The sequence below is a fragment of the Eucyclogobius newberryi genome, unplaced genomic scaffold (assembly GCF_026437365.1).
Source record: "Eucyclogobius newberryi isolate DKJ021-1_F unplaced genomic scaffold, fEucNew1.0.hap1 SCAF_2, whole genome shotgun sequence".
NCBI lineage: Eukaryota > Metazoa > Chordata > Actinopteri > Gobiiformes > Gobiidae > Eucyclogobius > Eucyclogobius newberryi.
In genome coordinates, this window is record NW_027315834.1 from 2,032,620 (window position 1) to 2,047,930 (window position 15,311).

Genomic DNA, 15,311 nt, shown 5'->3' on the forward strand with positions numbered 1-15,311 from the left:
TTAATGAAGTTTTGGGCCTCTTTGAACCGTGTTTCGTCGTAAATCGAAGCAGACTGACTGCGGTTTAGAATGGGCTTGTATAGGGGGACACGCACTGAGGACGGCCAAGAGCCTGGAGGAGCCTGGAGGAGCGTGGGAGGAGCGTGGGAGGAGCGTGGGAGGAGCGTGGGAGGAGCGTGGAGGAGCGTGGGAGGAGCGTGGGAGGAGCGTGGGAGGAGCCTGGAGGAGCGTGGAGGAGCGTGGGAGAAGCGTGGAGGAGCGTGGGAGGAGCGTGGGAGGAGCGTGGGAGGAGCGTGGAGGAGCGTGGGAGGAGCGTGGAGGAGCGTGGGAGGAGCGTGGGAGGAGCCTGGAGGAGCGTGGGGGGAGCGTGGGGGGAGCGTGGGGGGAGCGTGGGAGAGCGTGGGGGGAGCGTGGGGGGAGCGTGGGAGAGCGTGGGGGGAGCGTGGGGGGAGCGTGGGAGAGCGTGGGAGGAGCGTGGGAGGAGCGTGGGAGGAGCGTGGGAGGAGCGTGGGAGGAGCGTGGGAGGAGCCTGGAGGAGCGTGGGGGGAGCGTGGGAGAGCGTGGGGGGAGCGTGGGGGGAGCGTGGGGGGAGCGTGGGGGGCGTCCGTGTGACGTCACGTGAGTGCTCTCTATAGGATACAATAACAAAGACGTCTCATGACCTCTTGGGCTTTGTCAAAGCACTGGAAGAAGAACTGTTTGGACTACGACACAGTCTAAGGAATAAAGTCTGGCGGTAATGCAACACTCGGATGTCAACCGCCATAAAATAACAACAACAGTTAAATACAAATCAGAGTAAAGCTGGTGTTGGAGGACCTTTGGTCACAGACAGACCTTTATCTTTAATCATATTTCATCATGTTTTTATTACATTTCTCTTCTGAAGCCCCGCCCCCCTGTCCCGGGACTGTGACGTCTGCACCGACCTCTGTCTTCCACCAGAGGGAGCGCGTGTCACGTGAAAAGGCTCTGAAACAACAAACCCAGGACTAGACCAGGACTGAACCAGGTCTAAACCAGGACTAAACCGGGACTAAACCAGGACTAAACCAGGTCTAAACCAGGTCTAAACCGGGTCTAAACCAGGACTAAACCAGGACTGAACCAGGTCTAAACCCAGGTCTAAACCAAGACTAAACCAGGTCTTAACCGGGACTAAACCGGGTCTAAACCAGGACTCAACCAGGACTAAACCGGGTCTAAACTGGGTTTAAACCGGGTCTAAACCGGGACTAAACCCAGTTCTAAACCAGGACTAAAAGAAGATAAGACAAGCCTTTATTTGTCCCACAATGGGGTAATTCCTGTGTTGCAATACAGGGTAGGTACAAAAGTAGATATTGAGAAGCAGAAAAGCTTATAAAAAACACTCTTGTAGAAAAACTCTGATAAAACTCATATATTGCACCAGGAAGATCAACATTATGTCACGGTATTGCACACGGCGGTATCGCACACGGCGGTATCGCACACGACGGTATCGCACACGACGGTATCGCACACGACGGTATCGCACACGGCGGTATCGCACACGACGGTATCGCACACGACGGTATCGCACACGACAGTATTGTGCACGACAGTATCGCACATGAAGATGAACAACACAATGACACTGGCAATACATTTAGTCAAAATGTTGGAAAAGCAAATGAAATGACATCACTTCTCGTACAACAACAATGCTCGTCTGCTCTCCCCAAAAGAGAAATCCCAGTGTTCCATGGTAATCCACTGAAATATTACACCTTTGTAGGAGCGGTTGAAAATGCTGTTGAATGTAACACAAATGACAACTGTGATAGATGATACTTTCTTGAACAATACACAAAGGGACATGCAAAGGAGCTGGTGAGAAGTCGCCAACATCTTGACCCAGAAAGAGGCTTCACAAGAGCAAAGACTTTACTAAAGGAACATTATGGGAATGAGCAGAAAGTGGAATCTGCTTCTATGGAAAGAGCCTTGTCCTGGCCCCAAATTAAAACTGAGGACGTCTCAGCATTGCAGGAACATGGTCTTTTTGTCCCCGGCTGTTGTAATGTAATAGAGGATGTTCAGTATCTACACGACCTGGATACCCCCTCCAGCATGCTTGAAATCATAAAAAAGGCCATACAAGATGAGGGAGCGGTGGAGAAGTTGTGCCTGCGACCTACAGGAGAAGCAGAACAGGAGAGCAAAGTTTACTGACATAACAACATTTGTGGAAAAGCAGGTGGAGATACTCACTGACCCAGTGTTGGGCAACATACAAGACACATTCACCATGAATAAAGGCCACAATAAACACTCACGGCCCCGCTCTGGAAATAAAGGGACCAGCTTTGTCACAACTGTAGAACCTATTGAGAAAAAACATCAGTTAGAGAAATCCGGTCAACATAAATATGCCGCTGTTGTGAAGGAAGACACACATTGGAGGAGTGTACACAGTTGGAAATGCTGCCACACAAAGAGAAGATGAGCTTCTTAAAGGAGAATGGCTTCTGTTCCAGTTGTATGTGTAAAGGACACATCAGGAAGGAATGCCGGAAGAGGATCTCCTGCTTAAAATGTGTCCGGAAGCATCCAACTGTATTGCACAGGGACAACATGAGTACTGACCGGACCCAGCAGAACATCTCTGGGTCTGTGGACAATGCCCTGGTTTCAAGTGGTCTTACAGGGGCTGGAGAACAGCACTGTAAGCTGCCTATTGTGCCAGTCCAGGTTAAGGCCAAACGAGGTAATAAAACCATCTACACCTACGCCTTCCTGGATCAAGGAAGCACAGCAGAGTTCTGTACAGAAGACTTGATGCACCGGCTGCACCTGACAGGAAGGAGGAGCAGCATTCTTCTCAGAACCATGGGCCAGGAAAAGGTTGTGAGCAGCTTTATTGTGCCAGAGTTGGAGGTTGCTGCATTTGACAGTGATAACTTCATTGACTCCGCCAGGGCTGCCCTTTGTCATCGGTTCTGTTCATAGTTTTTATGGACAGAATTTCTAGGCGCAGTCAGGGGTCTGAGGGTGTCCGGTTTGGGGACCACAGGATTCCATCTCTGCTGTTTGCAGACGATGTTGTCCTGATGGCTCCATCAAACCCGGACCTGCAACATGCACTGGGACGGTTTGCAGCCGAGTTTGAAGCGGCTGGGATGAGAATCAGCACCTTCAAATCCGAGGTCATAGTTCTCGACCGGAAAAAGGTGGCTTGCCCTCTCCAGGTGGGTGGGGAGTCCTTGCCCCAAGTGGAGGAGTTCAAGTATCTCGGGGTCTTGTTCACGAGTGAGGGAAGGATGGAGCGTGAGATCGACAGGCGGATCAGTGCAGCAGCTGCAGTGAGGCAGTCGCTGCAGCAGTCGTTCCTACGCTTACCTATGGTGATGAGCTTTGGGTAATGACCGAAAGGACAAGATCGCGGATACAAGCGGTCGAAATTAGAGATGAGGTGAGGAGCTCGGCCACACGGGGGGAGCTCGGAGTAGAGCCACTGCTCCTCCACGTCGAGAGGAGCCAGCTGAGGTGGCTCGGGCATCTGTTCCGGATGCCTTCTGAGGTGTTTCAGGCATGTCCCACCGGGAAGAGGCCCCGGGGAAGACCCAGGACACGCTGGAGGGACTATGTCTCTAGGCTGGCCTGGGAACGCCTCGGGATCCCCCCGGAGGAGTTGGAGGAAGTGTCTGGGGAGAAGGATGTCTGGGAGTCCCTGGTTACACAGCTGCCCCCGCGACCCGGCCCCGGATAAAGCGGTAGAAAATGAATGGATGGATGGAACTTCATTGATTTACCAAGTGTCTATTCACAGGAGTCACTGCCAGTGTATCAGAGCAACATTCCTACAAAGAAGGATCTAAGAAAATGGCCACACCTGAGACATCTTGCCTTACCTCAAATCGATGCAGGGATTGATCTCGTTGATTGGCATTAATGTTCCTAAAGCTATGGAGCCACAAGAGGTTATCCACAGCATCAACGATGGACCCTCCGCCATAAGGACTGTGCTGGGCTGGACTGTGAATGGGCCGCTGACAGGGAACAGTGGGCAGGCCATTGATTGTGAGTCAGTGACAGTGAACAGGGTGTGTCCATCGTGAACTTAGAAGAAATGTGGCAACAGCAGTTTAAGTAAGACTTTCCTGAGTCATCCATGGACGAAGAGCCAGGATTGTCCAGAGAGGATAACAAAAAATCCTCGAAATGGTGACATCATCTGCTAAACATTTAGATGGTCACTATAAGGTCCGGCTGCCACTGAAGGAGCTGAACATCAGCATGCTTAACACTAAAAGAGCTGTTGAACAGAGGCTGAACTATTTGAAAAGGGTCTGTCTAAAGAAATCTGTGGCGTGGCAGAGGTGCAAGAGGAGGCTGTTGTCCTGCTCTAAGAAGAGAAAGGAGCTCGGAGCAAGTTACGCTCAATGCAATGAAGTGGAAGATGAGATGAAGCGATTCAAAAGAACATTTGCATCAAGCAGTCTCACTGTGGAGGACTTGAATGAAGCGGCACCCGCAGTCATAACATTCAGTCAGGAGAGAAGGTTCCCTGAGGAATTCAGGAGTCTGATTATAGGAGGAGAACCAACCACCTGTTTATGAAGAACTTGCCTTCTTTAGCTCAAGGGGAGTTCCAGCCTGCCAACCTGTATGCTACGAGAAGATGGAGACAAGTTCAATACATGTCAGACTTGTTCTGGAAACGGTGGATCAAGGAATACTTGCCTCTGTTACAGGAACGCCAGCGCTGGTCTAAAGTGGAAATGAATCTTATCCCCGGGGATATTGTGATTGTTATGGACAGAACTGCGCCAAGACATTCCTGGCTAATGGGAAAAGTTTTGGAGACATTTCCTGATCAGAAAGGATTCGTTCTCCAAGTCAGGATTATAATGAAGACTAGTTACCTGGACCTCTTTCTAAGGTCTGTTTGCTGATGGATCTGAGGCTGCATAAGGACGTTGCAGGCCTTGAAGTGACTTTTTCTTCCTTTGACTACTTATGACTATGATCTTGATTTATTGACATTTGTACATGGTAATTTTCATGTCTCCTATTGTTGTTTTTTGTAATTATTGGAAGATTTAATAATTCACCATTTCTCTTTGTTTTGGTTGTTTTTTTCTTTAAACACGTGGCTGGAAAGCCTTGACCACTGACACTGACCTCTGTCAAAATAGTTTTCTGGAAAATGAAACATAAGTAAATCTAAACCTCCAGCTTCATGCCAAAGGTCAGACTTTACCTTGAACCCTTTTGAAAACGCCCCATGTGGTGATGTGGGCCGCCGGTCGCAACGCGAGCCAAATTGATAGCTTAACACGAGGTGGGGCTAACTATTAATTGCGACCAATCAGAAACCGTCACTAGGCAGAACAGGAGCCTTTAATTGACCCATTTAAACACCTTGTGCTTGGGGCCTATTTTTCCTAAAACACGTGACTAAACTGAAGGAGTTTCTGACCCTTTGGAGCACAAACCAGTGTCTGGACTGAAGCTGACCCTCTGTCATTTTGTATTTTCATTTCTGATTCATTGTGATTAGAAGTAGAAACAATCTCTGCAAAGAGGAAAAAGACATTTTAAATTAGACCTAGATTTTCTTTGTTAAATACAAATCAGAGTAAAGCTGGTGCTGGAGGATGGTCTGAGTGACACTAGTTTGAGCATTTGTTGCTTTGACAAGATTTTTTAAAAGTCACTGAAATATATAGATGTAGTATTAATATGTAGATTAGGTTGAGGATATTTGTTTATTTGTGGGTTTGGAGAACAAACTGACTTCTTTCCAGAATGATTGATTGAACTGGAAATAAGTGGGTGACACTTTCTTTTGAAGTACAACATATCTAGCAGCTTGAGAGCTCCTTTTATCACACGTGGACAACATTGAATAAATAAAGTAGACTGAATAAATCAGCAGCTGTCCACAGGGGTGATGTTTTGTTTGAAGTATATATATGCCTCCCACTAAAGTCATACAGAAATGAACATCCATCCATCCATCTTCTGCCACTTTATCCGGGGCCGGGTCACGGGGGCAGCAGTCTGAGCAGGGACTCCCAGACTTCCCAGACACTTTCTCCAACTCCTCCGGGGGGATCCCGAGGCGTTCCCAGGCCAGCCGAGAGACATAGTCTCTCCAGCGTGTCCTGGGTCTTCCCCGGGGCCTCTTCCCGGTGGGACATGCCTGAAACACCTCCCCAGGGAGGCGCCCAGGAGGCTCCAGAACAGATGCCCGAGCCACCTCAGCTGGCTCCTCTCGACGTGGAGGAGCAGCGGCTTTACTCCGAGCTCCCCCCGTGTGGCCGAGCTCCTCACCTTATCTCTAAGGGAGCGCCCAGCCACCCGGCGGAGGAAACTCATTTCGACCGCTTGTATCCTCGATCTTGTTCTTTGTTCTTTCGGTCACTACCCAAAGCTCATGACCATGGGTGAGGGTAGGAACGTAGAGTGACCGGTAAATAGAGAGCTTTGCCTTTCGGCTCAGCTCCCTCTTCACCACAACGGTCCGATGCAGCGACTGCATCACTGCAGCCGCTGCACCGATCCGCCCGTCAATCTCACGCTCCATCCTTCCCTCACTCGTGAACAAGACCCCGAGATACTTGAACTCCTCCACTTGGGGCAAGGACTCCCCACCCACCTGGAGAGGGCAAGGCACCTTTTTCCGGTCGAGAACAATGGCCTCGGATTTGGAGGTGCTGATTCTCATCCCAGCCGCTTCACACTCGGCTGCAAACCGTCCCAGTGCATGTTGCAGGTCCGGGTTTGATGGAGCCATCAGGACAACATCGTCTGCAAACAGCAGAGATGGAATCCTGTGGTCCCCAAAATGGACACCCTCCGACCCCTGACTGCGCCTAGAAATTCTGTCCATAAAAAACTATGAACAGAACCAGTGACAAAGGCAGCCCTGGCGGACATCCAACATGCACTGGGAGCAGGTCTGACTTACTGCCGGCAATGAACACAGCTCCTGCTCCGGTCATACAGGGACCGGACAGCCCTGAGCAAAGGGCCCCGGACCCCGTACTCCCGGAGCACCCCCCAAAGGACACCCCGAGGGACACGGTCGAAAGCCTTCTCCAGATCCACAAAGCACATGTGGACTGGTTGGGCAAACTCCCATGAACCCTCGAGCACCCGATGGAGGGTATAGAACTGGTCCAGTGTTCCACGACCGGGACAAAAACCACTCTGCTCCTCCTGAATCCGAGGTTCAATTATCGCTCGGATTCTCCTCTCCATTACCTTGGAATAGACCTTACCGGGGAGGCTGAGGAGTGTGATCCCTCTGTAGTTGGAACACACCCCTTCTTGAACAGAGGGACCACCACCCCGGTCTGCCAGTCCAGAGGCACGGTCCCCGACCGCCACGCGATGTTGCAGGGACGTGTCAGCCAAGACAGTCCTACAACATCCAGATACTTTAGGTACTCAGGGCGGATCTCATCCACCCCCGGAGCCCTGCCACCGAGGAGTTTGCGAACAACCTCAGTGACTTCAGCTTGGGTGATGGATGAGCCAGCCTCCGAGTTCCCGGTCTCTACTTCCTCTTCGGAAGACGTGACTGAGGTATTAAGGAGATCCTCAAAGTATTCCTTCCACCGTCCGACGACATCCCCAGTCTAGGTCAGCAGGCCTCCACCTGCACCGTAAACGGTGTTGGTGAGACACTGCTTCCCCCTCCTGAGGGACGGGCGGTTTGCCAGAATTTCTTGGGTGCCGACCGATAGTCCTCCTCCATGGCCTCCCCGAACTCCTCCCAGGCCCGGGTTTTTGCCTCTGCGACAACACGAGCCGTGGCTCGCTTGGCCTGCCAATACCTGTCAATGACCTCAGGAGACCTACAAGCCAGAGTGGCCTGATAGGCCTCCTTCTTCAGTCTGACGGCATCCCTTACTTCCGGTGTCCACCACCGGGTTCGGGGGTTGCCGCCACAACAGGCACCGGAGACCTTGCGACCACAACTCCGAGCAGCCGCATTAACAATGGAGGCGGAGAACATGGTCCACTCGGACTCAATGTCCCCGACCTCCCCCGGGACATGGGAGAAGCTCTCCCGGAGGTGCGAGTTGAATACCCTACTGACAAAGCGCTCCAACTAGACGTTCCCAACAGACCCTCACAATGCGTTTGGGTCTGCCAAGTCTGTCCGGCTTCCTCCTCCGCCAGCGGATCCAACTCACCACCAGGTGGTGATCGGTTGACAGCTCTGCCCCTCTCTTCACCCGAGTGTCCAAAACACGCGACCAGAGGTCTGATGACACGACAACAAAGTCGATCATTGACCCCCGGCCTAGGGTGTCCTGGTGCCATGTGCACGAACACCATGTTCAAGCACAAGGGTGTCCATCACCCTTGTGCTTGAACATGGTGTTCGTTATGGACAATCCGTGGCACAGAAGTCCAAAAACTGAACACCGCTCGGGTTCAGATCGGGAAGTCGTTCAGATCGGGGAAGTCGTTCTTCCCGATCACCCCTCTCCAGGTGTCATTGTCATTGCCCACGTGGGCGTTCAAGTCCCCCAATAGAACAACGGAGTCCCCGGTCGGTGCACTGTCCAGTACCCTTCCCAAGGACTCCAAGAAGGCCGGGTACTCTGCACTGCCGTTCGGCCCGTAGGCCGCCACAACAGTGAGAGACCTGTCCCCCAACTTCGGGTGGGGGACAGGTCACTGGGGTGAACTCCAACACGTGGCGGCTGAGCTGAGGGGCTATAAGCAAGCCCACACCAGCCCCGCCCCCCCCGTGGGCAACACCAGAGAAGTGGAGCGTCCAGCCCCTCTCGAGGAGATGGGTTCCAGAGCCCAAACTGTGCGTGGAGGTGAGGCCCACTATATCTAGTCGGTATCGCTCAACCTCCCGCACAAGCTCAGACTCTTTCCCCCCCAGCGAGGGGACATTCCATGTCCCCAGAGTTAGTCTCTGCACCGGCCCCTTATGGATCCTCCTGTGGGTGGTGGGCCCACAGGAGGGCGGCCCCACGTCGCTCTTTCGGGCTGTGCCCGGCCGGGCCCCGTGGGGTAGGACCCGGCCACCAGGCGCTCGCCATGGAGCACCCATCCCAGGCCTGGCTCCAGGATGGGGCCCCGGTGACGCCGTTCCGGGCGACGTAAACTGCCTTGTTCTTGTAGTCATCATAAGAGGCTTCTGAACCGATCTTTGTCAGACCCGTCACCTAGGACCTGTTTGCCTTGGGAGACCCGACCAGGGGCTTGAAGCCCCCGACAACATAGCTCCTGGGATCATTCAAACCCCTCCACCACGTTAAGGTGTCGGTTGAAGGAGAGGTGAACATGTGAAAGTGAATACATTAAAGCTCTTAGTTTATAAAGTATTCAAGTGCATCTCTTATTGCAGTTGTCACATCTTGTTGGGAATTTGGAGGAGCTTGTACATGAACTTCATTTTAATATCAAAGAAGATGTGACTAACTTAACTCCTGATGACGTGGACGCTCAGTCAAACCTGAAAATCCATTTACATGTGTGAAAACAGAATCACAAAACCTTTTATTGCCTTTGTCAGTGAACAAAAATCACAGACTAGGAACTTGCATCGGTGAGTGAACGATTGACAAAGCCTCAAAGTTATCAAAGTATTTTTTCTTAAGACATGTACAGTGGATATTACAAGAAATTGATTTGCCAAACTCGATCCTCATCATTAATTACAACTATTTTGGATTAGTTTGGGGTGAATGGGGTGTGGCCTAGAGTGGGCGTACTCTCAGTCAAAGACATTTCTAATTAGGACAAATATAAGTTAAAGCATCAAAATGACATGTAACCATAACAACAAACTGCAACAATGAGAATGAACACACATCATGAGCAGGTCATGAGGAAGTACATTAAAGGTTGAATGGACGATTTTTTTGGCCCAAATCTGAGTCTTATTTCCTCGTGGCGTGGACTGCCGATTAGTCCTGCCATGTATCAATCATAAAACGCACCTCCCGCTCACCTGCAACCGCGTGCGGATCGTCCCATATTTCCATGTGTCTAAGCGCATTGATCTATCATAATATAGTTCCCTCAGTGTACGGGGCAAAATGAAGACGGAGAAAGACAGTTCGAGCTGATGCAGAAGTAGACGGAAATCTACGGGAGACGAGAGATGCGATGCGCTCCATTGCGCTACTAAACAAACGCACGTGTGTGTTGTATCGGTCCGCACGGGGGAGGGGCATGTGCACGGGGGAGTGGCATGTGCACGGGGGAGGGGCATGAGCACGGGGGAGTGGCATGTGCACTTCCGCCTGCGTTCTCAAATCGCCGAAAAATCGTCCATTGCGCCTTTAAATATGACATAAACACAGTTCAAACACAGTTCTTAAGGCAAACTAAACTAAAGCATGATTTAGTGACAAGTTTAGATCACACAGTAAACCTTAAGATAAGATATTCCTTTATTGTCCACACATGGGGAAATACAGACACAGAGGAAAAGGACGGATTACTTTTAAAAAACACTCTTAATAGAAGAACTCTTAGAAACAAAAACTCCTATAAACAGAACCCCTCATTTCGTAATAAGGAATGAAGGGGAAAAGAGAGATAAAATAAAAACAGCTAGCGTAAGACAAAATAATACTAATAATAAATGGTAAAATAATCACTCTATTTACATCATTTATATAAATCACTTTAAATGTGAAATACAGTCATTAAGGACTTCATCCTGAGAAAGTTTCCATCCAGCAGAACAAGAGGATTTGTTACAGTGGACGATTCCACTTCTCCACAGGGGTCAGGTCCTTTTGGTGTCCTCTGTGTTCTTTATCAGAGGTGTTGACCCAAAGGGGGGGAGGGGTGTGTGGTGAAGACAGTGTTGTTGCTCCATGGGGGATGGGGAACATTCTTCCACCCATCCAACATTTTGCTTTGCTTTCTACAACAGTGTCTTGAACGATGAAAAGGTCATGTCTTTTAAAAGTCTCTTTGGACACATGTCCTACAGAGGACATTTTGTTCAGAAAGAGAATCACTCTTTGAACAGAAATGGAAGCTTAAGGTTCAACATACCTGTCGTATACAATAGTGTCTTTAAGCCACGGGGCGGGAGAAGCTAATCAGGTACTCAGTGATGAGGGAGCTAAAGTCAGCTAACAAAAGGGTTTGATAGCCCTTTACAGTTAGGATACAAAGGAGAGTAATCTCAAGTGAAACTGTAAACACCCTTCATCAGTAGGTTCTGCCTGGTGGGCGGGGCCTACTCAGAGTAGAATAATATCTGCATTCTCAAACTAGATCCTCAGATTGAGAATGACTCTTGGATGAGTCGAAACGTCTTGTTTGTCTAAAAAACAGTGTCCAGATGACGAGCTCATTTATCATAAAACATGAACATTAGCAGAAGTTTGATATGAAAACACATGAATCTGATAAAACTAAGGCTTTTCAACAGTGTGAACTCTCATGTGTTTTATTAAGCTGCTTGAGACTGAAAATACCTTCTCACAAACATCACAGCTGTAAGGTTTCTCTCCAGTGTGGATTCTCATGTGTCTTATTAAGCTGCTTGAGTCTGAAAAAGCCTTCTCACAAACATTACAGCTGTAAGGTTTCTCTCCAGTGTGGATTCTCATGTGTGATATTAAGTGGCATGACCGGGAAAATGCCTTCTCACAAACATCACACCTGTAAGGTTTCTCTCCAGAGTGGATTCTCATGTGTCTTATTAAGCTGCTTGATTCTGAAAATGCCTTCTCACAAACATCACACCTGTAAGGTTTCTCTCCAGAGTGGATTCTCCTGTGTTTTATTAAGCTGCTTGAGTCTGAAAATGCCTTCTCACAAACATCACAGCTGTAAGGTTTCTCTCCAGTGTGGATTCTCATGTGTTTTACTAAGCTGCTTGAGTCTGAAAATGCCTTCTCACAAACATCACAGCTGTACGGTTTCTCTCCAGTGTGGATTCTGGAGTGGGTCTTGAGAGCACTTGCTTTAGAAAAACTGTTTCCACACTGGTCACACTCGTATGGTTTCTCTCCTGTATGGGTTCGGTAATGTTTGGAGAGGTCAGTTGACGTTCTGAAAGCCTTTTCACACTGGTCACACTTAAAAGGTTTCTCTCCAGTGTGGATTCTCATGTGTGATATTAAGTTGCTTGAGTTTGAAAACACCTTCTCACAAACATCACAGCTGTAAGGTTTCTCTCCAGTGTGGATTCTGGAGTGGATCTTGAGAACACCTGCATCAGAAAAAATGTTTCCACACTGGTCACACTTGTATGGTTTCTCTCCTGTGTGGATTCTCATGTGATTTATTAAGTGGCTTGACTGGGAAAATGTCTTCTCACAAACTTCACACCAGTAAGGTTTCTCTCCAGTGTGGATTCTCATGTGATTTATTAAGTGGCTTGACTGGGAAAATGTCTTCTCACAAACTTCACACCTGTAAGGTTTCTCTCCAGTGTGGATTCTCATGTGATTTATTAAGTGGCTTGACTGGGAAAATGTCTTCTCACAAACTTCACACCTGTAAGGTTTCTCTCCAGTGTGGATTCTCATGTGTTTTATTAAGTCGCTTAACTCTGTAAATGCCTTCTCACAAACATCACAGCTGTAAGGTTTCTCTCCAGTGTGGATTCTCATGTGTTTTATTAAGCATCTCGAGTCTGAAAATGCCTTCTCACAAACTTCACAGCTGTAAGATTTATCTCCAGTGTGGATTCTCATGTGTTTTATTAAGCATCTCGAGTCTGAAAATGCCTTCTCACAAACTTCACAGCTGTAAGATTTATCTCCAGTGTGGATTCTCATGTGTGATATTAAGCATCTCGAGTCTGAAAATGCCTTCTCACAAACTTCACACCGGTAAGGTTTCTCTCCAGTATGGATTCTCATGTGTGATATTAAGGGGCTTGACTGGGAAAATGCCTTCTCACAAACATCACAGCTGTAGGGTTTTTCTCCAGTGTGGATTCTGGTGTGTCTTTTGAGATGATCTGCTTTAGAAAAACTCTTTCCACACTGGTCACACTCATATGGCTTTTCTCCTGTGTGGGTTCTGTAGTGAATCAAGAGGACATTTGATGTTCTAAAAGCCTTCTCACACTGGTCACACTTACAAGGTTTCTCTCCAGTGTGGATTCGTGAGTGGGTCTTGAGAGCACCTGCTGTAGAAAAACAGTGTCCACACTGGTCACACTCATATGGTTTCTCTCCAGTGTGGATTCTCATGTGTGTTATTAAGGGGCTTGACTGGGAAAATGCCTTCTCACAAACATTACAGCTGTAAGGTTTTTCTCCAGTGTGGATTCTGGTGTGTATTTTGAGATGACTTGCTGTAGAAAAACTGTTTCCACACTGGTCACACTCGTATGGCTTTTCTCCTGTGTGAGTTCTGTAGTGTGTCTTGAGAGCAGAAGCAGACCTCCATGTCTTTCCACACTGGTCACAGGTTAACCCCATTCTTCTGATGGACTTTTAGATCTGCCATGAACACAGAAAAAGAACACAAAGTAATAATAGTGTTAAATAAAGAACTTATACTTTTCTCAGTTCCTTATCACTGTTGAGAGGGGTGTTACAGAAAAATAAGAATATTTTCACAAGCTTCAGTGAGTTATGAAATGAACAGGACTTTACTGTTTCTATAAGAATGTGGACAGTGTAACAGGCTCTGGCTTTGGGTGAAGACCGACAGTATCAAACCAGTCTGACCCAGAGCTCTGTCATTTAAACATGTTTACATTCAACATTTTGGCAAAGGATTTGGCAAAAACATGGGGTTTGTTCATCTGTTACTGTGGCAAACAGGACACGTGAGTTGTTACTGCAGCTTCCAATTATTTCAGAAAAATATCTTTCCCTAGTTCTACATAAAATGAGGTTGTACATTTTCAACTTTTTTGTTAAACTCATTTTGAACCTGGAGCTTTGACTTGCACCATTTCCGTTGGGCCCGGTGACACTCCCTTTTCTGTGCCCTGACCCAATCATCATTTCTCCATGGAGCCTTCTGCTTATTTTTAACCATTTTAGCCTCTATAGGAGCAATGGTGTCCAGAACACTCAAAACACTAGATGTAACAGAGTTCAACAAATCATTTACATTAAGAACATGAGACATTTTCAAAGTTGATCATTTCCATAAACAGTGCACCTGTGCCATTGTGGTGCCTGAGGTGATTCTTGAGGCGCGTCGAGTGGGAAAAAAGGAAGCTCACTCTGTTAGAGAATGTTTCTTCCATACAAGCATCCATGTACAGACAGCCGACATATCGTCTGGACTCCTCGCAGCCGGAATGGAGAGAGCCCCGCTTTAAGCTTTTCACCTCATATTTATACTGCACCAGAACAAAGAGCCATAAACCATTGATCTTTGACAGAAATTAGCTCACGGAAACGGTTCTCCTATGAGGCAAGCAGAGGTACAGGAAAAGTACCCATCTAGGGTCTCCTTCAACATCTCTTCTTCCCGTCTAAACCTTCTGCTCGTAAAACAAGGGGCCCCAGAATCCTGTGCAGAAAAAACACATTCCTTAAGGCCAGACTATTATCAGGCCAGATCTTACATGGTGATGTGTATTAAACTATGGCCCATCATTTATGTGTGTCCTTTGAACAGCTGCAGGACCAGCCCCTGAACAGCTGCAGGACCAGCCCCTGAACAGCTGCAGGACCAGCCCCTGAACAGCTGCAGGACCAGCCGTTGGTTTAGTAAATACAGACATGTCAAAGAAGACAGACATGATCAGACAGAGCAGCATCGACCACATTGACATTTGAAATATTAACCCCCTTTGTAATTATAAGATCTAGAATGTGCCCTCTGCTGTGGGTGGGGCCTCTCTGCGCTGTGGGTGGGGCCACTCTGCGCTGTGGGTGGGGCCACTCTGCGCTGTGGGTGGGGCCACTCTGCGCTGTGGGTGGGGCCACTCTGAACCATCTCAGTAAAATCATCAATAAAACTTTTATAGCTCTCGTGGTCCATTGTCTTCTTTTATCGTGGGAATAACACCAGCATCAAATTTAACTTAGTTGTAGGTTCCAACACCACAAGTTCCAAGGTTCTGAATCTCTCCTCCAGCGCAGAGGACCGTCCTCTTAAACACACATAAAAAATTTAGTTTCTGCCTTAAAAAAAAAAACACATTTTATTCTTAATTTCATATAAGTTTGTCCCCAAAACAGCAACATTTCACTTCACCAATTAAAAAAGCTTTGATTAAAATAACAATCGAAGCTTTTTTGTAATCGATTTATTCGATTAACTCGAGTAATCGTTGCAGCCCTAATTCTCATTATCTTGATTTTATGTTTTTAACTGAAACTTGACAAAAACACAGGAAATGTAGTTCTGATAGAATCTGC

At 48.1% G+C, this 15,311-nt stretch overlaps 1 protein-coding gene across 1 annotated transcript; it reads right to left on the minus strand.

Annotated features, from left to right (window-relative positions):
* Positions 1–10,204: 10,204 nt before the first annotated feature.
* Positions 10,205–13,419, minus strand: LOC140367906 (uncharacterized). The gene has a single exon (XM_072454683.1). It carries the CDS (start codon positions 13,404–13,406, stop codon positions 11,382–11,384), a length of 2,025 nt encoding a protein of 674 aa, XP_072310784.1. The 5' UTR covers positions 13,407–13,419; the 3' UTR covers positions 10,205–11,381.
* Between the last annotated feature and the right edge of the window lie 1,892 nt (positions 13,420–15,311).

Coding starts and splice junctions, on each gene's coding strand:
- LOC140367906 (XM_072454683.1), bottom strand. CDS start 13,406: ATGGGGTTAACCTGTGACCAGTGTGGAAAGACATGGAGGTCTGCTTCT.